The following is a 26272-nucleotide window of genomic DNA, read 5'->3' on the forward strand; positions in this document are numbered from 1 at the left end:
CAACATTAGTGTGGCTCACCAGCACATTTAACATGCTACTCTATTCCCTAGTAAGGCCGCGCTTATAGTGCCGGCGACGTCGCCCGAAAACAAATACATTGCCGCCGCCGCCGTGTGCGCTTATAGTGCCAGCGACGGAGCCGTCGCGAAAACCTAAAGCCGTCAAAATTAGATTTTTCAAAGGCCGTAGCATCACGTGACGGCCCTTTAACAAATCAAATTGTCGGAATCCCGCGACCCCGCGAAACATAACTTTTGCCGATGGCGACGGGTGACGTCACCCGCCGTGTCGCCGTCGCCAACGACGGCACTATAGTCACGGCCTAAGGTGCAGTATTCTCTAGGGTCAAAAATGAACTAATGGCAGCACCTTCAAAGCCGTCTTAGGTCAATGCTGGCAGTCATGGGGACTGGCACTCCAGGGACCCCAGCACGTAGCAGCTACGTCAACCTTACAGCTTGTGGCTTTTTTTTTTTTATTAAAAGGGAGATGGCATTGTGCCTAAACGCCACCAGGAACTGACATGGGAGGAGGATACCTCTTCTATTCCTTCATCCGGGAAGGAGCACCCACGTGAACGCAAGATCGCTGCCCTCGAAACTCAAAGGGTAAACGACATGGCTTGTGCCATCAGTTTGTGAACACGGTGGCTTGAGGGCATGGGAGATGTTCGATTTCCTCTGGCTACTGAATTTTGGGGAGCACGTTACGTACTAAACCTGAGTTGCCACAAGTTCTCAACCTGTTAACAACGTGTGCCGTGTAATTTGCACATGCAATTTAATGTATACACTAATAGGACTCAGCAATGCTATTTAAAAAAAAAAAAATACAAATCTGGCTGAGGGTCAGGGTCCTCAAGGGAGATGTATAAAAACCCCTGATCAACACGAACATGATAAAACTAAGGATCGCTTACAAACGGTCTGCAAATATCTTGCAGCAACATTTTGATGATGAAATTGGTGGACACCTGCTGCAGCACCTCCTGTGCCAGAGACGCCAGCTGTCCCGTCCGGCAGCCAATGGGTTAATGGAGCAGAGCCGGCGGCACCCTTTCTCCCCCCCCCCCCCTTGCCGTGTTCTTGACTAACCTTTCCATCCGCTTAACAGATCATTTCCAAACATGGCATAGAAATGAGACCCGTGTTGCTGAAACCCCTAGTGACATTTACAGCTAAGATTGCCCAACTGCTTCCCTTTGACATGTTGGTTCATTCACTTATTGTAAAAACCTCCACCTGTTTTTATGCTGGAGGAAAAGTCATTTGAAAACTTGGTATGCCGACCCCGTCAGCGAAGGCCGCAGACACTGTTTGATGCCTGTGGTCTCAATCACAGGACAGTCAGATTTCTGCGTGTATCCCCCATGACGTCAGAACAATGTCATTAAATAGAACCCCGGGAGCCTCCTCATGGTGCCCCAACATCATTGATATTCTGCTTGTTCCTAGGCGAGATCATGACCTCATCTCAGCGAGCAGCGATCCCGAACACAGGAGCACGACCTCATCAGTTTTCGACGACCGGGGCAGATCCCAAATAACATTTTAACTCATTTCTATTTAATTGCATTAAACACGCAAAAAAAAAAAAAAATGTATGAGCCAACCTTCTTAGTTCTACCACGAGGATCAGACTCACTCGGGCAATTATAATATTTGTTGCCAAGTAGGGCTGAGGATTTGCAATGACTATTTTGTCATTTGTAATTAGATTTTCCTGGCAGGGCCTGCAGCTTATACGTCGTCAGGCCAGAAAAACCTTCAAATAAAAACCAGCCGAAAATCGCACAGTAGCGCTTCCAGGTAAACGATTTCTTCACCCAATTTGGAATTTAATGCTGTTCAGTATTTTGGCAACATATCCCTCGTCACAAGCCGGTTTCAGAGAAGACACGTACAGGATATTTCAGCGAGATAGAAAAGGAGAGTGAGCCTCATTAAGTTGGTCTGGTGTTTCTAGCACAGTTAATTACAGATGTCTTTATTCATTTAGTTCTCACAGAATCTAAACTGGGTGTCCCGAGCTGAACCTCGTTTTTAGCTCCTGGGTCACACCACTTCGGATCACGGAAAATAAAACGATTTAAAAAAAAAAAAAAAAATTCAAATTTCGCAGGATTGCGGCTTTAAAAATATTCCCCCCCGTTTATCTCCGCACAGTTGGGGAAAAGTCATTTCACAACGCAAAACTGCTATTTTATCAACGATTACAATGACTACTTACACGAAAACATCCAATGCCATTTAATGTGCTGTATGTTTTTTTTTTTTTAGAAAAGACATGCAAGGAGCTTATACAACCAACCAAAATAATCCTACTATTCTTTACCGCCTAATAAAAAAAACAAAACTGTATCCTATTTATATACAACATACTGTAGCATACAGTATATGTATATTTTAAATGATGGGATTTTGCCAAATCTAACCAGAGATACACAGTACAACCTCAAAACACATCAGATAGCTATGAACCCACAGCCAAGTTAGTTTTAGGAAATTCCGCTATCTTCTATTCACACAAAGTTTCAAAATCTGATAAACCACATCATTTATACAAATAGATTCTACGTTATTATGTTGCTGCTCAAATTAACAAACGATTTCGTTCTCTTTCTTAAAATGCTGTATGAGGCAGGAAAAGCACAAAGGAATATTTCAATAACCAATGTCTTTTCAGAATTATATATATTTTTAGGTGCCGCTTAAAAGCTTTTCTTAAAATGTAACACACACACACACTATTGAAGTACTCCCTTATTTGTGCACGGTTGCAACTGGACTAACACGGCTGTCATAATAGGACAGGAAAAGCTATGTTCCATTGAAGTGCCCAAGGCACCCAGGGAAGTCAGCGATAACTTTCTCTAGCAGCCGCAAATTATTATTATTAAAGATTCAGAAGCACAGAATTGCACAGGCAGCAGAATGCAGAGTGAAAAAGGCTATTTTTTTTAAAGTAGGGGTTACGTCTGGGTTTGTGCCAATAATATTACCAAGAATAAAAAAATATATATATATCCTTACAAAACGTTATAAAATAAACAGCAAACACTTGTCTATTATTGCAATAGCAGATTGAGACATTCAGCCTGTATTGCATCCATCGGCATTTTTTTAATCTGTAAAAATTAAAAATGTTAAATATTTCACTTCATTCAGTTATTTAGTTAAAACATTTTGGTGAGAGAAAACCTGAAGAGGCCAAGTGAGTACAGGTACTTACTCCCCTGTACCGGGCCTGGCATTTTGCACAAGGCATTCTCCAATGCAGGAAGAGAAACAAGCCTATTAAAAGGGATTATAGAGTACATTTAGAAAAATGTACAGAAAAAGGATGGTGTAGAAGCCAATTTTACCACGCAGACCTCGCTTAGATTGTAAGCTCTCCGGGGCAGGACCTTCCTTTCTTATAGTCTGATTTTATGTTTATTGCACTTACGGTATTAGAACTGTGTTGTACAGTATTGCTTTTTGTAAAGCTCTACGTACATTGTTAGCCTATGTAAACAAAAATATTTTAGCTCAAGCCATTTTAGCTCATTTAGGTGCATGTAAAAGATCATTTATTCAGAATACTAAAGCTTTCCATCCAAGCCAGTTTTAGCATTATTTCGGAGTCCTATTAAGGTCGAGGCAGATTAACCCTGTCAAAATTAAGAAAATAAGCAATAACAACTCAGCAGTACAATTTTACTGTATTCGCACACCAAGAAAGAAAAATAACCTTAACTACAAGTGCACAAGCTGGCATGGAAATCTACGATGCCACCTATTAAACAATGCTCTGTTTTGACCTGGAAAGCTGATGCAACAGATCTGCTGAAAATGCGGCTCTTAAGCAAGGAACCTTTCCTCCGAATACCTCGACCTTGTATGGAAAGGGAAAGAACACAGCACTGCACAAATAAAGCAGGCAGGGTCACAGCAGCTAACAGGAGTGTAGCCAACCAACCCATCCCCTGCTCTGTGGGCTTTTCCATGTCGCATACTCCTACTCACCCATTCGGTGCCACAGTGTCCTTAATGTCACTGGGGAGGTTGTTTTGGGGAATGAACAGCAAATGTATTGCCTGTATATCTAGTTATGTATAGCACTGTCCATGCGTATAGCACTTCACAGCACTAATCGACACGGCAAAATAATAGGAGATATCATTAGAAGAAGCTATTCAAACATAAAAGCAATTGGGGAAAGGAGTCCCTGCCCCAAGGAACTTACGATCTAAGTGTTTTAAAGGAAGAGGTTACAGAGATGGTCGGAAGGAGTTACATGCATATGCAAGAGGAAGTACTTTGGAGCTACCCATATGCTTCATTAAAGAGGAGTTTTGAGATGGGCCTTGAGGGTGGAGAGAAGGCGCTGGGCAGATACTGAGGGGAAGGGCATTCTAGAGGTGCAGGCCAGTAATTAAGAAAGGTTTTAGGTGAGTGAAGGCTCAATATTAAACTGAGCCACCTGTGCTGAAGCAGGGTATATACTGAAAATCTGACCCGTTGGTAGCTCGAGGACTGGAGTCGATTACACCTGATTTAGATACAAAAGGGGTAGATCGAACAATGCAAGAGGCAAGCATGGCCAAAGCAAAAAATAAAAAATAAAAATGAGGGCCGAGATATAAGAGTGGGCAGAGCAGTTTATGCATCACCTTGAAAGAGGAGAATTGTAAAAGTAATATGGTACTTAATACGAATCCATAATTATGGTTACCAGGTGTCCGGTATTGAACTGGACAGCCCGGTATTTGGTTACTCTGTCCGGTAAAAAATGAGAGATAATACCGGACACGTATGTGTGCGGGGGGGACATGTATGTGTGCGGGGGGGACATGTATGTGTGCGGGGGGGACACGTATGTGTGCGGGGGGGACACGTATGTGTGCGGGGGAGACACGTATGTGTGCGGGGGGACACGTATGTGTGCGGGGGGGACACGTATGTGTCCGGTATTATGTCTCTAGACTTGGTAACCAATCGCGGGGTTTCCCCTGAGAAGGGATAGAGCAGGGCTGCTGCTGCTAGGGGGCTGGGCAGCTTCCTCCATCCTGATTGGCTGCTGCTATGTAATGCAGCCAATCAGGAGGAGGTGGCAGGAGCTTGTGGGTGGGGCCAAATAGCAGAGGAAAAGCATGTAGCAGAGAGAGAGGTGAAGCTGTGTCCTGTCTCCTGTGTCCCCTGCCTGTGTCCTGTATGTATTTGTTCTGTCTTTTCCGTGTGTGTGTGTGTGTGTGTGTGTGTGTGTGTGTGTGTGTGTGTGTGTGTGTGTGTGTGTGTGTGTGTGTGTGTGTGTGTGTGTGTGTGTGTGTGTGTCTTCTCTGGCTCTCCCGTGGGGGTGATAATGACAGGGAGGGGGGTGGGGATGAGAGAGGATGAAGGGAGGGGGGAGGGTGATGAGAGATGAAGGGAGGGGGGTGAGAGAGGATGAAGGGAGGGGGGGATGAGAGAGAGGGGGGATGAGAGAGAGAGAGGATGAAGGAGGGGGGATGAGAGAGAGAGAGGATGAAGGAGGGGGGGGATGAGAGAGAGAGAGGATGAAGGAGGGGGGATGAGAGAGAGAGGATGAAGGAGGGGGGGATGAGAGAGAGAGAGGATGAAGGAGGGGGGGATGAGAGAGAGGATGAAGGAGGGGGGATGAGAGAGGATGAAGGAGGGGGGGATGAGAGAGAGAGAGGATGAAGGAGGGGGGGATGAGAGAGAGGATAAAGGAGGGGGGGTGAGAGAGGATGAAGGGAGGGGGGGTTATGAGAGAGGATGAAGGGAGGGGGGGATGAGAGAGGATGAAGGGAGGGGGGATGAGAGAGGATGAAGGGAGGGGGGATGAGAGAGGATGAAGGGAGGGGGGATGAGAGAGGATGAAGGGAGGGGGGATGAGAGAGGATGAAGGGGGGGATGAGAGGGGATGAGAGAGGATGAGGGAAGGGGTGAGAGGACGAGGGGGGTTGGAGGGTGAGAGGATAAGGGGAGAGAGGATGAGGAGGGGTGCAGTATTGCTCGAGATGGGCCTGTATGACTGCAGGTCTGTTATTTATAAATTATCTGACCATTACGTAATTTGTTCTAAATTCACTCCAAACATGCACCAATTTGCATCAATTTGCACGATTTCATATTCTATTTCCGAAAAAAAAAAATCCTCGGAAGGGCGCTCCCTCCCAAGAGTTCTCCCTAGAATTGTTACGAAACAGAATATAAAATTGGTGCAAATTGGTGAATACTTGGAGTGAAATTGAGAAAAAAAATTACGTAACAGTCAGGTCATTTATAAATAACATTCTTCCTCCGGATGGTATTATACTAAGCGCTGGCGCACGTGAGGCAATGAGAAATACCGGTCTCCCTATGAGTTTATCCAGTGCTGACACGCGCACACACGGCAGACAGCGTTGGCGTGGCAGCTGTGTGGAAATACAAATGTTGTATATTCGAGCGGCTGCTGTGCCACGTGACACCCAGGCAGCATGCAGTTCATATGGAGTGATAGCAACAGTAGCGGAGAAGAAAGCAACAGAACAGGTTTGGGTGGAAGTAGGAGGAGCTCAGTCTCTGACACATTACATTTGAGTCAGCGGAGGGACCTCCAGGATGATATACACAGATGCAGCCAGCTTTATCTTCACCCTGCCCCGCAAACGTGTTGGTCAACCGCAGACAAAACAAGGAGAGATCACATCCAAGTGCAGAGCAAGGAGGGAATTGCCCATCAGGATTAACACAGCGGAGGTCCCTGCTTCTGATTGGGACTCCTGCTGTGTTAATCCTACCGGGCTTCACCAATCTGGAAGAGCTGCGCAGTGAGAGCAGACAGAAGCGGCCCCTCTCTCTGCGCATCTCTAACAGGCAATAGCAATGTTTTTATTGTAATTCCAAAGTATTGAAGCAGGGTGTCTATGCAGCTGAACTGCATTAATTTCAGCCCCGGGGACCCCGTACTTCCATTGTTACAGGTCCCAGGTATGGGGTGCTGGTTATCTCCTGCAAGTTTCATTCTCCCACAACACCGGGACATTTAAACATGCAAGAAATACAGGCACCCCATACCAACGCCTGTAACTCCGGAAGCAGGGGGTCCCCGGGGCGGAAACTAATACGGTTCAGCTCTGGAGACCCACTTCAATAATATGTCATTAAAATCAAATCATTGGGATCGCCTGTTAGAAATGCGCAGGGAGAGGGACCGCTTCTCTCTGCTCTCACTGTGCAGCTCTTCCAGACAGGTGCAGCCCGGTAGGATTAACGCAGCGGGAGTCCCATTCAGAAGCAGGGACCCCGCTGTGTTAATCGTGATGGGCAATTAGTCTGGCCGCGGGGAAGCCGCGAGCAGGCAGGAGTCAGGCAACTTTCAACTATGGTTTCCTGGCGGAATACGCGACAATACATCTGGCTACATCCATAGCAGTGAGACATTCAGAGACTTTTGAACTGGACAGCAAGTGTAAGGTATAGGGTTATAAATGTGTGTCATCAGCATAGAGGCGATATTGGAATCCAAAAGATGTGATCAGATCATCTAGAGGGAGGGAGTATGTATAGAGAGAAAAGAGAAGAGGTTCCAGTACCGACCCCTGGGATACACGCAAACAGAGTGATTGCCAAAAGGTGTTGGTGTCAGCAAAAAAAAAAAACCACAACATACAATGGGAGAGGTAGACGGTGTTTCGAGCTTTGTTGCAGATGCCAAGTATTATATAAAAAGCATCAAAATATTTCAGAGCACAGTACTATCATGGTGCGAGACACGAACAATAAAATATCCAGACATGGTCTGTTATATAAGCCAGCGGTGCGCAAACTGGGGGGCACGAGACCAAGTGCGGGGGGGCGCGGGGTTTACAGAGGCCCCGCGCGCTTCCCAAAGGCACTTAAATGAAGTGCCAGGGGGAGCGGCGAAGGCCTCTGTAAACCTACTTACCTAGGCTCTGGCGGCTTCTCACACACGTCGCCATGGCAACGCGGTGTCAAATGACGCCATGACACCGGAGCGGGGCTGAGGGTGGGCACGGAGGTGAGGGGACCGTCGGCAGGAGGGCGCAGGGGGAAAAAAAAGTTTGCGCCCCCCCTGATATATGCCTTACAGGGGTGCGCAAACTTTTCCCGTGCGCACCCCTGCCTGCTCTCCTCGGTGCCTCGCCCTCCCCCCATGGTAACGTGACGTCATTTGGCCCCGCGGTGTCATTTCACCCAAGATTACCATGACAACGCGTCTCTGGAAGGTAAGTGTATTATAGAGGCCTCGCGGTCCCCCGGATTTTATTTAAATGCCTGGGGGGAGAGCGCAGGACCTCTACAACTGCCGTACCCCCCCGCCACCCGAAAATCTGCCGCCCCCCAGTTTGCACACCGCTGCTCTAGCGGACTGGACAAATAAAGAGCATTGCTTATATTATAAGCAATAAAGTATTCAGTCTTACATTTCAGACAGCCCATACCCGGTGTGTGTATCGTTATGTGCAAAGCTGTATCTGTGCCTCTATCACAGCGGTGCGCAAACTGGGGGGGGGAGCAGGTGGTTGCAGAGGTACCACGCTCTTCGTAATTAAATTCCTAATTCTTAATTCAAATGCCGGGGTAAAAAGGGGGGCTGCCAACGGAAGAGGTAAGGCATCGGGGGCACCGCAAAAAACGTTTGCGCATAACTGCTCTAACACAATGTATAATTAGTCTGGTACAGTGAATGGATCACATTGTCTATGAAGGACTTTGTGCAGTTGGGTTAAAGAGCATACGGTGACATTAAGGGTCAGCATTTATAAGTGGCAAAGGGTGCCAGTAAGCCCCTCCCTGCCGGAGGGACAAGCAACATATCGTCTGCATTAATTGCCTTTACACATACCCCCGATATCTCCTCAAATACAAAACTGGAAGCTCTCTGGAGTAGGGACTCCTACTTCCAGAATGTAATGTCTACTCTTATCTACAGTATGTACTAGATGCACAATTTAGAAAGAAAATAACTAGATGCAGCACATTAAAGCTGCAGTTCAAGCAATATCCTGCACGTGGTTTTTTTTTTTAATAAATCAGTTCTGTAGTGAGAAAAAATACTTTTAGCATTTTCTGTTTAAAAAAAAAAAAAAACTTTGAAAAACCAATTTTCTTGTATTCTATTTTAACAAGCATGTTTGTTCCTATAGCAACCATTTACATTCCCCAGATATAAAGAAGTCGCCAAACTTCGCCGATCAATAGACGGAGAACGAATTGACCGGCAGCTATGCAGTTCTTTAGGTAAGTAGAGATTGCCCACATGAAACTATTGAAGTGTAAACAAACAAAAAAAAAACCGCACACGCGAGCTTGAACTGCAGCTTTAAATGCCAAATCTTCAGTAAAGTAATCAGGATAACAGCTACTGTATATTCTCTTCGCTAGCAACAAAACAGATATATATATATGCATGTCTATATACAGTATACACGTAGGTCTCCGCGAGGAGAGACGTGAGACTGCACTGTTCTAGTGAGAATACAGTGTGATGGAACATGCATAAATTTACATTAAGATGAACTGAGAAACTCATTCCAGTATTGGATGACCAATTTATTTTCTTTGCATAAGTGTTGCTGGATTCTAAAGTGTGACAGACACACAGACACACAGACACACAGACACAACAGACACAACAGACACACAGACACACAGACACACCAGACACACAGACACACAGACACACACCTTTGTTCAGGACACTTTGGGGAATCCAGCAAAACTGATGCAAAGAAATTAAATTGGTCATCCAATACTGTAAAGAGTCTCGGTTCATCTCGATGTAATGTTATGCATAGTCCATCACACTGGAGCACTAAATAAAAATCACTGTTGAGCACGTGTCTCAGACAGGTCTGTAACCCTGCCTTTCCCCATTATCTCTTAGCATGCAATGCTTCCACGTCAGCCAGGGATTCTGGGTAATGAAATGCAAATGAGCACTCACAGTGTGTCACCTTTTGCTTCATGTCTATTGAAACATGGAACAGTGCAGTCTCATAATTCTGTCCTGGGGAGGCCTGGAGAAGCACAAGCTTATATAGGAGACGACCCCACTGACAGGCCTGTGTTTTCTAATGGAGCTGGTCATTTTGCATATAAGACACATACTGAAAACCTCCAAGAGGCAGCGAAGGTGTTCAATACTGCAACGTCCAGAGAACACAAAGAAAAGAACCAACACATGCAAGATCAAATCGGACCTTTTTTAGATCGTTCCTACATTTTTAAAGGCTTTTGTGACATCTATAGCACATCATGTGTTCTCTTATTCTGGGAAAAAAGTATAATTGATGTCATCGTATAGTCACTCAAACAAAGAAGAAAAAAAAATATAAGCGAGTTGTCTGACTGAGTAACAAAATATAATATAATATTATTTTTTTACTGTATATAGTTGCATTGCTCTGATGCTTTTACCTACTGGTATGACATAAAAACAGCATTTCTTCCTAAAAACTCGTGTGCTACATAAATCCTGGCTTGAACGGCATTAAAAGTGCATCAGGCTCAGAGCAGATTTGCAGAGGATGCAGAACTGCAGGAAGATTTTGACAAGTTGCACATTTTTCAGGGATTGAAACCAGTCTATACACTTGAGAAGTCAAGGTGCATAATGTCTGCAGGCTTTGCTACAGAGCGGTAACCAGTAGGTTTTACTGGCTATGTACTTCAACACAGGCTGTGCTAAAAATAAAAAAGCTGCGTAATCATAAACTTATGGTGCTGCATGTTACAAAGGATAAAGAGTGACACACTATGCTCATTTGCATGTCATTACCCAGAATCCCTGGATGCAAGGGACGAATTGTATGCCAAGAGATAATGGGGAAAGACAGGGTTCCAAACCTGTGAGCTGTGAATGTGTTCACAAGTCGTATTTGTATTTGCTCTACAGAGTGGTGAAACCCTTTCTAAACAGCAGCGCAATGCATAGCTGGCAGCTTGCTGTGGGGAAGAGATTTTAACTCTTTCCTGTCAGGAGAGTTTGCTAGGCACCGCCATCAAAGTTGAACCGGCTTCCAGAACGTGGCCAAACATGGTATGAAAAGTATCTCACGATTCAGTCACAATATTGGCGTTATTGGATCAAACGGTTATGCTCAAGTACGGCTTTTGTTTTGTGATGTTTTAATATAATAAAAGGGCCAGAGGACACTGATGGGAATAAAAGGTTTTTAGAATCTTGTTTAAGACTTCAAGATCTCCACAGATATTCACATTTTAACCAATGTTCAAAATAAACAATGACGTGCTTCAATCAAAAACCTGTGCTTTTTCCCCCAGAGCTGACCTGCGGTAGTGGAAACTGCTACATTAATATGCTTTAGAAAGGTTTTTCCCCACTGAAGGATTACATCAATACGAACCGATTTGTCATTTCTTGGTTAGTTTTTTTTTTATAGCGCGTTTGTTAGAGACCGGGCTGTACGTGATCAGAAACAAGGAATTCCTGTACCACAAGGTTTTATTCAACTTAAATTGTGATTCTGCAAAGAAATGATCAATAGGAGTAACAGACAAATGAAAACAATCCATTGTACATCTTTATCCAGGAATGGATCGTGTAAGCTTTGGTGGAATAACCCGACGATGTCCCTTGTTCATTTACTTGTGCTCAGAGGCATAATGTATTTTTTTTTTAAAAAAAGGATAAAAGAAAAACATTGTTTGCTTTGATCTGCCTGACCGGATAACAAAGCACAATCTTTTCATTCACCGGAACGTTATCACGGGTTCTCTTAATTCAGGGATTCTCAACTCGTCCTCTTCGACTGAGCCACTGATTGAGCCACCTGTGCTGAAGCTGGGATATCTTTAAAACCTGACCTGTTGGGCGTTCTTGAGGACTGGAGTTGAGAACCCCTACCTAAAATTATATGAAAAATCAACATTCTAGAACAACTTGCCTCTTGACAGCCAGTCTTGGAAGGCATTGGTTTGTACAGATATAGTAAGACTTCCCGTCCCCAGGCGCAGCAGGCGAACAAAAACAAACGGACATAGCACTGGGGACAGTGCCGCAATCATACTGCAGGGGGTCCAGGCTCCAGATCAGCCTGCCACAGAGTTAATCTGTCGGGGCCACGATAATCGCATATGTGAACAGCCACGAAAAGATAAAAAAAAAAAAAAAAAAAACTGAAGTCTGTAAATCCCGCTCGTCAGGTATTGTATAGGAGGCCATACTCACTATGAAGTGCTACTCCACAAGATGTAAATTGGGGCAAAAGAAGCAGTTTTAGTGATTATTTCTACAGTCCACGTGGACTTCTCACCCAGTTACTCAACCGAGAATAGTTTGCTCGTACGTCGTTACACCTCACAATGTTTGTGTGATTCTCATGAGGGTTAGGTCAATGCAAAATAAGGCAGATATCCATCTTCTGGCCACAGCACGAAACCATAACAATTTGACCACACAGACAACCTATTGGTAAATATAAAATAATTTCAACTGCTCAGTGCCAGTAAATTCTCATCGCCTTGTATTTCCTGCTGAAGGGGGCTACTAGTCAACATATATTATAAAAATGTCCACATCAGCCACGTTGGGTTTTTGAGCACAAATAAAGTTGGTTTCATGAGAGAAGTAAGAGATAGTTAACTGGAACAAAAATATGCTGGAGTTGCAATAAAGTGCAAGAACCCCTTTACCCAGCATCTGATGCACCTCCTTGATTTGAAACAGAATAAAAAAAAAAAAAAAAAAAAAAATAATCTTACAATTATTTAAATCTAGGCCCAAGGGACGTGATGTGAACAGCACAATAAAAATATATGTGCATCATACTGCTCCTACCAGAGGCACACAGGTAGGAGAGAAGAATGTGTCAGCTATTCCTGTGAGGGAACAACCAGAGCTTCAGGAACAAATACGTTCTGTTAACATGAATAAAGTCAGCCATTTTAAGTGTTTGAGCCAGCAAGGTCTGAAATACAACGAGACCCAAAGCACTACAAGCCTGGTTTTGACAGGGATAAATAAGATCCACAATTCGGCATTTCTGGAATTGAAAGTTACGGAACGAGGTTGCAAAATAATATTTTATATGAATGATGCGAGAAAAAAGGTAATTAAGCAATACATTTACAATTTGAATAACTTCCTTACGATATTAGCATAGTGAAAGGGGAGATTCCGCACATATACTGCAATATCTCATTCATATCTAGAGTTCACATATGGAAGACAAAAACAATGCAACATAAAATAGATGTGAATATTAGATTTCAAGTACATACCATTCTTACCTGCAAGGGTAAGAGTGTGTTGCTGTTGTTGTCTGTTCTGAAAACGTTGTCTTCAATCCAGGATTTGGGAGTGAGTGATGGAGTGGAACGTGTGAATTTGGGTGGAGCGATGACATTCCCGGAGAAGGGCTTCTTCAGAGGGGAGATTTGGTTCATGGTGCCAGGGATTCCCATGTTAGCGGTTCGGCGGTGATCTCTGCCGTGCATTCCCCCCCACGACATGCTGCCCGTGCTCCAACCACTACCCTGATGGGTGCTCCAAGGAGACTGTTTCACAATAGGCTGCAAGGAAACAGAAGCCAATAATTAAAACTCAAGATCAGTTTCTTAATGATATACTAGACGTGTGTGATGTGGTGTGATGCGATGTGGTGTGAGTGTCGGAAACAGAATAGGCTTTATTGCAACCGAGAACAAGCAAAGAAAAGCAGCTAAAGAACTAGAGGAAACAAATCTAGTAATTCATAAAATCCTCCTAGGGGATGCACAGAGAATGACTGACAACAGGATAACCCCAGTTTAGGGAATAATGACTCCTTGTGACATCAGGGGTGCACAAGGATTTACACCTTTGTTGTAATTTAAATGTGTTTTTGGATCAAGTAGGCATGAAAAAAAGGCAGCAAAGATTATCCTCCCCTGTATTATGATGGTAAACAAGAGAGCGGGAGGAGCTGTGTGGTTAAGTCACTGAACTGTAAACCAACACACCTGGGCACAATACACAGTGGCGACCTTGGGAAGGTCGCAGATTCCCAGTGACTTATTTATTCTTAGGTTGCGGTGACCAAGTCATATCACTTCAGTTATGCCCATATCGGATTTACAATAACATGTACGCTCTTATGTTTGTTACTTTTTGAAGGAGGATAGGAGCCCACTCTGCTCCCTTTAAAAACTACTGTAACAAGAAACAATGGCGTCAGCAGATTTACTGAATGAATCCACACAAAGCTCCCAACCATTGCCATCTATCCACACAGGACAGTCAACGTGTCAGCAAGTGCTGCTGATCTGCAAAGCTTCTGTACGTTCAGAGTGCAATTAGGAGTTTCCAGTTTTGTTAACGCATGGTCCAAAAGTTACAAAGCTGAGCTTTTTATCTGCAATATAATGGATAGAGATTGGCGAATTTGGATCCGCCTCGGATAAGCCAGTTACTTTGGTCTGCAGATTTCTGCAAATCGGTTTCAAAAAAGGCAATTCTCAACGACAATACAATCCGCAGATACTGCAATGCATTGGAGGATTTTTACCAATCCAATTCACTTATTTAGCAAGCCAATGGTGGATTCTAAACATCCAATCCGCAGATTGTGAATTCGCGGATTGAATTCTTAAAATACACCATTGGTTTGCTAAATCCGTGAATTAGATAGGTAAAAATCCTCCAATGCATTGCAGAATCTGCGGATTTGTATTAGTAAAAAGCCTCCAACAGATTGCGGAATCCGCAGATTAGATTGTTAAAATTGACCGGCGGATTGTATCCAATGGCGGTTTTGGATGAATCCGCACGGATTGAAACTGGATCAGTCGACGGATTTTACCTTGCGGAACAGAGTGGATTTTGAATGGTCAGCTCAAGAAAATTCGGCTAAACTGACAGTTTTGACCACCTCTACTAATGGATCTCATTTAGCAAGCCTTCTAGTGAATCTTGATATGATGACAATGTTCAGGTGTAAAGTGGGTTTTATGGAGCACATCCACCTTACAGTAAGCAAAACTCCTATGCTATACATAAAGTTAGCCGGTCAAGGTAACCAAGAGTTTGAAACAGAGCTTTCAAGGGATTAGACGTTATACGGTAGGCCCCTCAGGCAGATAAGTGTTTCATGGGACTCTCCTGTCCACTTAACAGTCAGCCCCTCCAAGACCTTGTCCACTGAAAGCTGCAGTTACTTCCCAAAATATAAAACTAGTTAAATTAAATACACAATGAAGTATCAGACCCTGAAAAGGGTATAAAAAGGATCCATACAAATTTTGACACTGGCTTAAAGGAGGAAGAGGGCCAGAGATTAACCTAGGTTTACTTTTCCATAGAACATGTCAACACTACTTTAACAAAATAATACAGCATTTAGTACCACAAACATAACAGCAATGGAAAATAGGACTTGTGGATCAGTTCATTTTCTGCTAATTGGAAATCAACTCAATTGTGCAATATTGGTTTTTGGTATATACGTTGACGTCAAAGCACTCATCACCAGCTCAGCATCTCTGCTTTCTTCCCTTAGGGTTAACACAGAGCTCTCTTCTAGCTTCAGAATGTAACTCCCTCATCTCAAAACAAGCTAGAATCCCCTTCCACCCCCCTCAAAACAATGCCACTGAACCAGCCAAACCTTTGGGATTGACAAAATCACACAGTAGTCATAATGAAAAAAAAATGCAAACCGCCCCACCAGCAGGCATCAAAACTATTTCAATCCCTAAATGCAGAGACACCCAGCTCTAAACAATCATTAGAGGTAATTAAGCGGTCAATAAAGGTTTTGTTTTAGATTTCTGGGAGGATCAGACTGGAACTCTGATTGTGCAGATTATTGCAACAATATCACCCTCTACGATAGGTAGGGTTTTAACACATAATTAGTGGGCAAACCTACTAGAACTGTTGATTTGGTCTGCTTGCACAAAAGGATACACATTATCCCCAATAGTGCCTAGCTGTAGTTTTCTGCGTTTCTTAACATTAAAGCTGCAGTTCAAGCAATATCATATATGTGTTTTTTTTTGTTTTTTTAATAAATCAGTTCTGTACTATGAGAAAATACTTGTAAATGTTTCTAATGTTGGAAGCATTTTTATTTCCATAGAAACCATTTCCAAAGTCACAGCCCCTTCCCCTTCTGATAGGCTCTGGCTCGAGCCCTGCCCTCTCTCTAGCAGTGCACCAATTGTACCTGCCCAGTCACATGATATTGCTGGACTACATTGCCCACAATGCTGTACAAGAACTGAATTAAATTACCCTGAGCAAGCGATCTATTACAGGAGAACGGATCAATGTGCAACTTCGCTAATCACTTGTCAGTGTGCAGATTGTATTGATGCACATATTGAATGGGGGGGGGGGGGGGGAATAAAAATCACACACGGAAATATTACTGTATGCTTATTTGCATGTCTTAGACAGGTCTGCAACCCTGCCTTTTACCATTATCACCCAGCACTTCCACTTCAGCAAGGGATTCTGGGAAATGACATGCAAATGAGCACACAGTGCCACCTTTTGTTTCAAAACCATTCATCGTGATTCCCCTATAGGCTTAAGCTTACTGCATGGTCACAGCTTTGAGCACAGCCAGGGTTAAGATGCATAGCCAGTAAACCCACACAGACAGACTGTTTCGACCTTAATGGGTCTCTTCAGTCTGGGGTTGGTTATACTGGCTATGCAAAAACGAAGCAAGGGATAGGGTTTTTAAAGCTCTGGTTTCCCAAATACTTCAGTGCCACAATGAACATTGTTCCATGTTACACAGTATATCCAGCAGATACAAATAAAGGTCTATGAGACCTTATACCACAATGGTTGCCCATTCATACAAAAAATGCAAACTTCAAGTTTGCTCAAATGTCTCTTTCCTTTGCAGTTTTAATTCATTTGGATCAAGTGGTCATCATGTGGATGCGAGTGTGTGCCCAAGACATGAATAGTCTATTTCAACTGATGAGTTGGGCTTCTGTTGGCAAAACAAATAGAAGCAGCAATTTGGGTTCTACTAATAGTGGACAATTCAAGAAAGTGTGTACATTCTACAAACCAAGGATTATCATGATCCAAAGCAGTGCAATGCAGAATGTAGATAGAAATCACTTTGAAAAGTATTGTTAATTGTACTGCCTAAGGGCCGTTCTATAGTGTCGTGCGCACCCGGAATTTTAGTTGGCTGGCGTTAGTCAGCCTTTCTATAATGGCGCCGCACGCACACCGCAGGGGGCTTGGAGCTGACCAACGAGGGAGAACATGAAGAAATTAATGATTTTAGTAATGTGTGTGTGTGTCAGTCAAAGTTAAATAAATAAAAAATATTTTTATTACAACTTTTTTTTATTTTAAAAATATTATTTCATATATATAATTCACAATTTGCACACGCGCACACAGTATAGAACGGCCCTAAGAGAGTTGCTTTCAATGTATATACTCAAAGATTAAAGCATAAAAAAATAAGTAATCTGGACAGAAAACTGTAAAACGTTAATAGAATTTATATCTGCACAAAGGAGAAGAGTTTTAAGAACAGCCATCTTTATCAGAGTTGTGTGCTGGTAATGTTGAATGCACTTGCAGCCAATAAACCTTTCCACTTTCTCCTTTAGAAAAAGGGAAAACAAACACAAATCAACGAGCAGCTTACATTAGCGTGCCTTGCTTGTGACCGACTTGTGACTGAGCTGAACTCTGCGACCTGCCCATTACATTAGCACTTTGATGCTAAGTGAGTAACAGGGCAGCAGCCTATATACATGGGTTACAAGGAAAGGGCATCCAAACACAATTTCTCTGCTTCTATTAACCCATCGATGCCAGTCGTCACACAGCCCTGGATCTTTGACTGTGTTGTTCCAAAAAGAGAAGAGAACCTTCTATTCAGATCCCGTCTGTAGCGATCAGAGCAAAGTCATTGGGCAGATCATCCGTGGAAGCAAGAAAATGCACAAAGGACCACGGTGCTGCCTCTTCTGCCATTTAAAGAACAGTAGAAAAGCGCCACAGGAAGTAATGAGAAAGATTTGTATATTTCTATAAAGATAAGCCCCGGGCATCTTCTAAACTGCTACAATGCCATGTTGCACTTGAAGGTCACTAAGGAGTTTCCTGGAAAAAGTTTGAGGACACAGTGCACAATTTCAAGATACAATAAAAGGCACAAGAGTGGCCTTTACAAAAGATATAAGTGAGCGTTTTTACTTTTATAAGATCACTTTGAATCCTTGTGAAGAATATTAGCGTTATACAAGTATTTTAGTATAACATTTATGTAGGGCCAACCATGCTCTTTACAGAGATCATATACAAGACGTGCTACCTAGAAATGTAGCACAAGGCATAGACAGGTAAAAAATATGTTAAAAATATAACAGTAAACAATTGAAGAAAAAAGGAGGCCATGTTCCAAAGAGCTTACAGTGATCGACACAGAATTATTTTTGACCTGCTTGGTGTAAGGGACTTGCAGAACTGAAGAGGTTAATGTTGGCATCGATAAATGCATAGCACAAACGCCAATAATACTAGGCCCCGATATAAGATGAAATAGCATTCATGCAGGAGGAATGGCCGAAGTATTTTATTGACAGAAAATACAACCTAATTCTTGGCCTTATGGACGGTTTTAGAACTGGCACAAGGAGAAGCTGCTGGGAAATGTCAGATATGGATGGGGGATTAGTTTGCAAGAATAACTAAAATGAACCTTGAGGGATCACCACTTCTAGAATTGGGTTGGTGTGATTCTCACAAGGACAATTTCTGTTCGCTGTAAAGAATTAGATCTGCCAAAAGAATAATGTCAGAATCATGCTGCTAACAGGACTAGCACAATGGGTAGGAATACACACCATCATGGAGCTGAAAATATTTGCCAGAGTAAAAGTTGCTGCTACATTGGGCCTTCGACATGTTGAACCACAATGGTTTAAAACAGAAATGCCCCTAACGCGTATAAGAGTTTAACTCCTATAACGTAGAGGTATATAGATATATTTTTTTGCTACTGTAAAAAACATGATTTTCTTGATCTCTAGCATCTGAGGCTATCACAGTAACCTTTAGACTGCAATGAGCTCTGGGGCAAGCTTCATTTTTTTACGTCCTGGACATAATATTGCAAACGCTTATATTTACTGAACGAAGCATCAGATTACCAAAACTGAAAAGAGCTTTGGATAGGGCCAGATCAATTCAAGTAAGCCCTCCCCATATTGTTAAACTACATTCAATCATTTTAAGTCCCAGTCTGCACTGCCATTTTTTGCATTTATTTAGTGTGCATTACAAATGAAGATACTAAATAATGTATATGTATTACATGGAGTCCAACAAAAAGAATGAAACTAGACACACCAGTCAGAAAAGAAGAGGTTGGTATTTCATATATGCGTTACAGTGGAAAAGTACATGGATAGTTGTTACAAACAGTACCAGTTTTGCCAGGGTAAACGTAAAGTGCAATTCACATAGAATTTCTTAGGGGCCTCTGAATGGAGAAGTGTTTGTCAGTTAAGTGTTTTCTTCCCACCCTGTCCTTATCAGAGAACCAATAAAAAGATGTGGGTTGGGGGCTGTCTGTACAAGAACACCCAGTGACCTCACACAGAAAAGGAGCCGCCAGAGAGGACCCCTTAAACATGCTGCTAGAATTAATTCACAGTAATTCAGTGGTCCTAGGAGGGATTTCCCCTTTAAGTGGAAGATACATGAAAGAACTTCATATGTTATTTCCTATTACACCATTGAAGTCTCTGACAAATGGTTAGTAATGGCAACTATAAAAGCAATAAACCCTACTTGGTAATCTGTCCCTTATTTAAAAAGTCCAAATAGGTATCACTGCTTCTTTTCATTGAAAATGCAAGAAAGAGAACGCTAACCTAAAGATGTGACCTTTCTGCTAATGTGAGCAAATAAAAGGTTAGCACACCTGCTGCCCGGTTACAAACAAACATACAGGCATACCCCGGTTTAAGGACACTCACTTTAAGTACACTCGCGAGTAAGTACATATCGCCCAATAGGCAAACGGCAGCTCGCGCATGCGCCTGTCAGCACGTCCTGAACAGAAATACCGGCTCCCTACCTGTACCGAAGCTGTGCGCAAGCGGGGAGACTATAGAGCCTGTTGCAAATGCGTTATTTACATCAGTTATGCACGTATATGACGATTGCAGTACAGTACATGCATCGATAAGTGGGGAAAAGGTAGTGCTTCACTTTAAGTACATTTTCGCTTTACATACATGCTCCGGTCCCATTGCGTACGTTAATGCGGGGTATGCCTGTATCTATATTGTGTTTTTTTGCACTGTAGAGGGGGATATGCTGTGACATATAAGGGGGGGGGGGGGGGCAAGTTAAGTGCTATGGGAAGAAAAACGTCCCAGAGCAGGACAAGCTCTGTTCCCAACATGCGTAATGCGAGAATACTGCCAGCTAATGCTTCAGATTGTGATTCAAAACATCCAAAGTAACCTGTGTAATGTCACTTTGTATCCTGCATTCAACAAGTGCAGCGCTATACTGTACAACATAAAATGGATGCATGTATTTGCCGGAAAATGCCTCTGGCAATTGTATACTATTGTTTAGGAAACACAGCATTCATGCAAAATGATATCCAAAGACGAAATAAGACGCGCAGATCGTTCATGCGTGGGCCCCATCAGTGCCACTGGGCAAAAAGGGACAGGCGCAGTGTAAAAAGAAAAGTACATTCAAAGGACAGACAGAATATACTCCCTTAAAAAAATACGTTTGGGATGCTCGAGAGACAGTTACCATAAACACCAATGAGAGCAATGAAAGAAAACGTGTCACTGTGGCATCATACTCCTGTTAGAATGAGAAAGCAAATCTGGGAGAATGTGGCGTACATTATGTCACGTTTATTTTCTTTGTAGAACAAAAACAGGGAAGAGAGTGAGAAGGGAAAAGGGCAGCTCCCGAAACCTGCTAAGCCTGGGGGTTTGCTGAACTTTTATCCTCTACTCACTTGGTCACAGTGATAATCTGTTTACATTCAGAATGATTGGAGCCCTTGTTTACAGTGTCCTGCTCTCTGCTTTAGTGGGCAACTACAATTCTGTTGGCTAAATGTGAAGATTACCTTGTGTCAACGATGACACAGGATGTGAACAGCCTATTCAAGCTGATGTCAGATGGCATTATTGAATAATAAACTCGGGCACACCAAAACAAAAGTACTGACAGACGCATATTATATACAATGTGCTGTGTGAGGTAATCAGCTTGAGAAAAAAAAAAAAAGGTATTTGTAGAATATTGAAGTAGATGCAGATTAACAGAGGTTTTAATTATTAGCACTGTAGTTTAGTTTCATACTGTGAAATTATCAACGTGATAACAAAGGCCTTGATAAGAGTCATGCAATTGGATCCTAAAGTTGGTTTAGGAATTGAAATCTTACAGAGACCTGCATTGTGTGTGACTCAATTTAAATTAAATAGAAAAAAAAAATATTTTCTAAATTGAGCAACTAGGGCAGGCGGATACTTGGACTGTGTCCAGTATTCTTCAGTGTCACCCAGAACGAGCTGTCAAATGTATAAACAGTTACCAAAACACTGAAACATTCATTTCCATTCAAAGTCAGGGCTAATTATTAACAGTGAATGTTTATGGTTTTAATTATTAGTCATCAGAAAAAAAAGGGAACAGTTCACATCCCAGAAACCCGTGTGTGCGGTTTTGGGATAATGACTGATTATCAAATGTACAATCTGTGACCAGGATAAATACAGGAACTCATCTCCACGAGTTACATAGCATTGTAGGACACACCGCAGACCATATTTGCTCAAGTTGTTATTCAGTATGGTTTTAGCGAGTTGCATTGGAAGGACAACCTTGGGTTTAGTCCTACTTAGAACAGCAGCACTGGACTATGGCTAGAGTACCTAGGGGTCCATAAAGAACTAAATTAGACTTGGTTTAGTTCTAGGCAAAAAAAAACAAAAGGCGGGCAGCAAAACTTTACTTCATTCCCCAAAAAGCCACATGCTTCCTTTACTCCTGTCACAGCAAAAAGATGAAATTCAATTTAAGGAGCGATTAAAAAATTGGCCATCAAGAGATAATTGCATACAAAAACATTCAAAGTTATACCAATTCAATAGGTCTGCCCCCTTTGCTTGGGATAATTCTTCGCTTTTTTCATTTAAATAGGGCCAAAATCTTCTCAAGCAACGGGAAGACCGCGTTACAGCAGATGGAATAGGGATGTAGGGCAGGGCTCTTTAAAATCGTCGCCCTTGCGAGTCAAATGCAGCCGACAAAAGACCCTGGGACTATCTGCCCCTGCTAATTTCACACTAGTTGCTCCGGCATCCAAGTGCAATTCTTCATGCTGAAACGCCCCTTTGAAGTTCAGGTGATACAGATCTAGTATCAATGTTGTAAAAGCTTAAACAATGTTGAAATATAATTGTCATGTCTCTAAATTACATTACAATAAACTTGTGGCCCATTTTAGAATAAGGCACATAGTAAATTGTATACTTTTTGTACAGGTTGTAAGCCAGATAAATAAAAGCTGTCCTGCTGGAGGGGACTAGAGAGCAGAACAAATTGCCTGGCTTGGTCTGTAATCGCAGAATGCCCCAAGCAGTAAGAAAATATATAGATATGAATATCCATCATGTTTATGTCTTCATAGGGCCTACAATAGAGTTTTGGAAAGCTTCAAATAAAAAGGGGGGTGCTTGCACCATTACCTCTAGAGAGGATATTTTATGCTTTGTTATGGTATCTTTTCGTGGGTGTTTCACAATCTGTTTGATATCATGCTGTATTCTCCAGCCAAAGCAGCTGACATGTCCAGATGGGCAATTATTATTCTGACCTGTATACATCAGCAGAAACTGACGTAAGCAAGGCAAAATAATGCAAAAAAAAAAAACTATTAGGGAATTAAGGGATTTAACATCTCATGTTCAATTCCTAACTCTGAATACCATTTAATCCCCCTGCTGACAGAGGGGGACTATGCAACGTCATTCTGTAATGTTCCGCATGCCCCTTAAACATCAATAGGGATTAAATACCAAATCAGAGACCTGTGATAAACCATTCTTATTGAATAAAGCAAATAGCAAGGGGTGCCGAGTATACCACCCCATATAAATAGTACTGCAATAACATGAAAGTCATGGGTGTGGAAATAATAGATCATTTTGTAATGAAGTGGAGAAAGGGCTCTGGAGAAAAACATAAGATAAAAAAATCAGTGGATGCACAACCCTTCCTCCCTAATAAAAGGTCCAATATCTCAAATCGCACCAGAGGACCATGTTCATCAGCTTGATGGCCATAAACGAGCCATTTTAAAAGCAGGCTTAATTAATGCGATCAGAATGCTGTGCTGTGTAATGGACTCCAGCAATGCTGGTGCTGTGTCACTGCAAATAATGGGATCTTACTACCCAAGACTGATGAGAAACTGCACCAAATACACAAGCCAGTCATAAGAGAACAGTACCTACCACCTCGCCTTTGCGATCAGGGCTCTCTGCTCTATCAAATATTGGAGTTGCTATTTATTAATTGAAGATAAAAGATAAGTGCATGGTTATGGACGTTTCCATCAACGTTGGGGCTCACTTACAGATCATCGCATCACTCAGCTGCAACACAAAGCAGATCTCTGCAGCAAAATGGGGCAGTGGTCAATGTGATTGTTACATTGATTTGCCTCTGCAGTCCTTTTAACATTAAATGCTCTATGTTATTGCATTGGGTTCTACCTTCTCACATTAACCTGACAAGTGCTTGTCATGAGCACAACCAAGTATCACAAAAAAAAAAAAAAAACGACTCCTGTTGGCAGCGCCTTTCACTGGAAGACTATCTACTATTATTCTACAGCATCAATCTTTTCCCGTTTGTTTGAAGGGAGAGCACAGATGTTTAAACTTGCTGCATGCTAGTGAGCGTTCTTACTGTATTGGCAAGTTCTCTGGCAAAAATATCAACTCCTTAATAAAAGGGATGCAGCTTCTTCCCTTTGATAGAAAGACAAGTCATTTACTAGTGATTGCCTGAGTTACGATGCGCCCTAGGTTGCGCCATTTTTAGTACTCAACTTGGCCAAGGTTCGCATATGAAGTGCGTTTTCATGTAGGCAATTTAGGAGCGCAATTCAAAATTCCTTAAAATGTCAACGTTCATATGATTCCTATTATGCACAGAATATCCATATTATCTTTAAGGCCCATAATCAAGATGGTGCATACTTATGTATTCAATTGAATAGACGTTGATGAATTGTTAACGGTGTTACCCTATGTCACATGACATTAAACAGGGGCCTAAGAGAAAGACTATACACACACACACCCAGTGTCTCAGACCACATGCTCTGAACCCTATCTGAATTCCTAGGCCTCGGCGGCGCTGAGCGGGCGGGCTCACACAGGCCGCGATGAAACACATTGCGGCAATGTGTGTGGCCAGTGTGAGTGAGCACCTGCTCGGCGCTTAGAGCAAGCAAATTTGATTTTGCTGCTCGCAAGCGGCGAACCAGCTCCGTGACCACGACCCCAGGCGAGCGCGCGCCTAGCCGGCCACGAATAGCCGGCCGAGCAGGGCGCAGTGCATGAGCACCAGTTCCCTGCCTGCCCGCGAGGCCTTATGAACAAAGTGTGGGGAGGGGGAGGGAGACATATACATATATATACATACATACACATATATAATAAATGCAGCAAGCAAAAGCTTACAGGGGACCATGTTATATTGTTTTGAAGCAAAAGGTGGCACTGTGTGCTCATTTGCATGTCATTTCCCAGAATCCCATGCTGCAGTGGAAGCACTGTGTGCTGGGTGATAATGGTGAAAAGCGGGGTTGCAGACCTGTCTAAGACATGCAAATGAGCATACAGTAATATTTCCATTTGCTATATATAGATATAGATATATATATTATACATAGACAATACATTATAGCTAGTGGCGTATTGCTGTGCTCCTGTAATTATAGGTTATGCGTTGGCAGTAAGAAATTGGTATAAGATATCCTTGACAAAGTGGCCAAGAGAACCACCGATCCGCTTCCTGTGACCTTGCATAGAAGCTACACATTAATAACGCGATACTTTTTTCTTTTGTACAGTAGTTTCCATTTTTTATAGCATTTAATTAATATCTTTTGTAGCTTTTCTATTCCAGAGGGGCCTGCAATGTCATTTTTTCTTACAGCATTAACCTTTTAAAAATGGCATAAAAGATGCATATAGCACCTGCTTGACAGGATTATGCTCTGCTGCATTCAAGCACAATGACACTACTTTTTTTAAATCACTTCACCAATGCAGATTGCATTGTATTTCAAGCCCATCACAACTTGATAACAAGGACAATCTGTAATAATTCACAGACAGAGAGGCCTATTATGCCTCCACCGCTATGACCAATTCCACTCAATTAAATATGGTCAGCTGGAACAAAGGTTTACCCCTAAAGAAAAAAAATACAGTATCTGAAATACAAAGGGATAAAGTACATAACGGGGAAGGAAATGTCACCTCAATCCTCTATATATATATTGTACCTAGTGGTTTGAAGTAAGCACTAGCCTGGGCATGTTCAGTTGAAGCAATACTTCTGCAAGCAATACAAGGGTTTAATCCTAACTACAGACACAAATGGAGATACAAATGTCACATCACAACTAGCCTCATCTCCAACTCAAATCTTTCCTAGCAGGTGGACAGAAACCTAGCTATGGCAGCTTCATTCCTCCCCCCATCCCCAAAAAAGTCCAGGAGATTAAACATTCTTATTTATAGGTTATATTGGGAAGATTGGAATACCACAAGTTCACAATGATTGATGCTTGTACATCAGGGGTGGGTAACTCCAGTACTCAAGGGCCACGAGCAGGTCAGGTTTTCAGGATATCCCTGCTTCAGCAGGAGTGGCTCAATCGGTTGCTCAGACGACCGAGTCACCTGTGCTGAAGCAGGGATATCCTGAAAACCCGACCGGTTGGTGGCCCTTGAGGACTGGCGTTGTCCACCCGTTTGTACATGTTTCTATACAGCAGCCTGGTGGTACTAGGCCTCCACTGAGATTGAAATGATTAAAACCTCTACATGCAAGAAACTGGAGACAAGTGGTCATGGAAATCCAAGTGCTCAGGCCGTCTGCCCACAAGTGCAGGGTTGATTTCCAAGAATTTACAATCCACCAGCAAACATAAGGCATTTCATGTGTGAAAATTGTCAATGTCACCTGCTGACAGGCCACTCACTGTAACATGTAATGAAAGGC

General features: G+C 42.6%; 1 protein-coding gene across 1 annotated transcript in view; it reads right to left on the reverse strand.

Moving 5' to 3' along the window:
- The window catches only part of CPEB2 (cytoplasmic polyadenylation element binding protein 2), a 74805-nt gene that overhangs the window by 46378 nt on the left and 2155 nt on the right, over positions 1-26272 (reverse strand). The window contains 1 exon segment of the mRNA XM_075569203.1: positions 13246-13527. Within this exon segment, the coding sequence (XP_075425318.1) occupies positions 13246-13527 (282 nt within the window).

Source organism: Ascaphus truei, chromosome 1 (genome assembly GCF_040206685.1).
Source record: "Ascaphus truei isolate aAscTru1 chromosome 1, aAscTru1.hap1, whole genome shotgun sequence".
Lineage (NCBI taxonomy): Eukaryota > Metazoa > Chordata > Amphibia > Anura > Ascaphidae > Ascaphus > Ascaphus truei.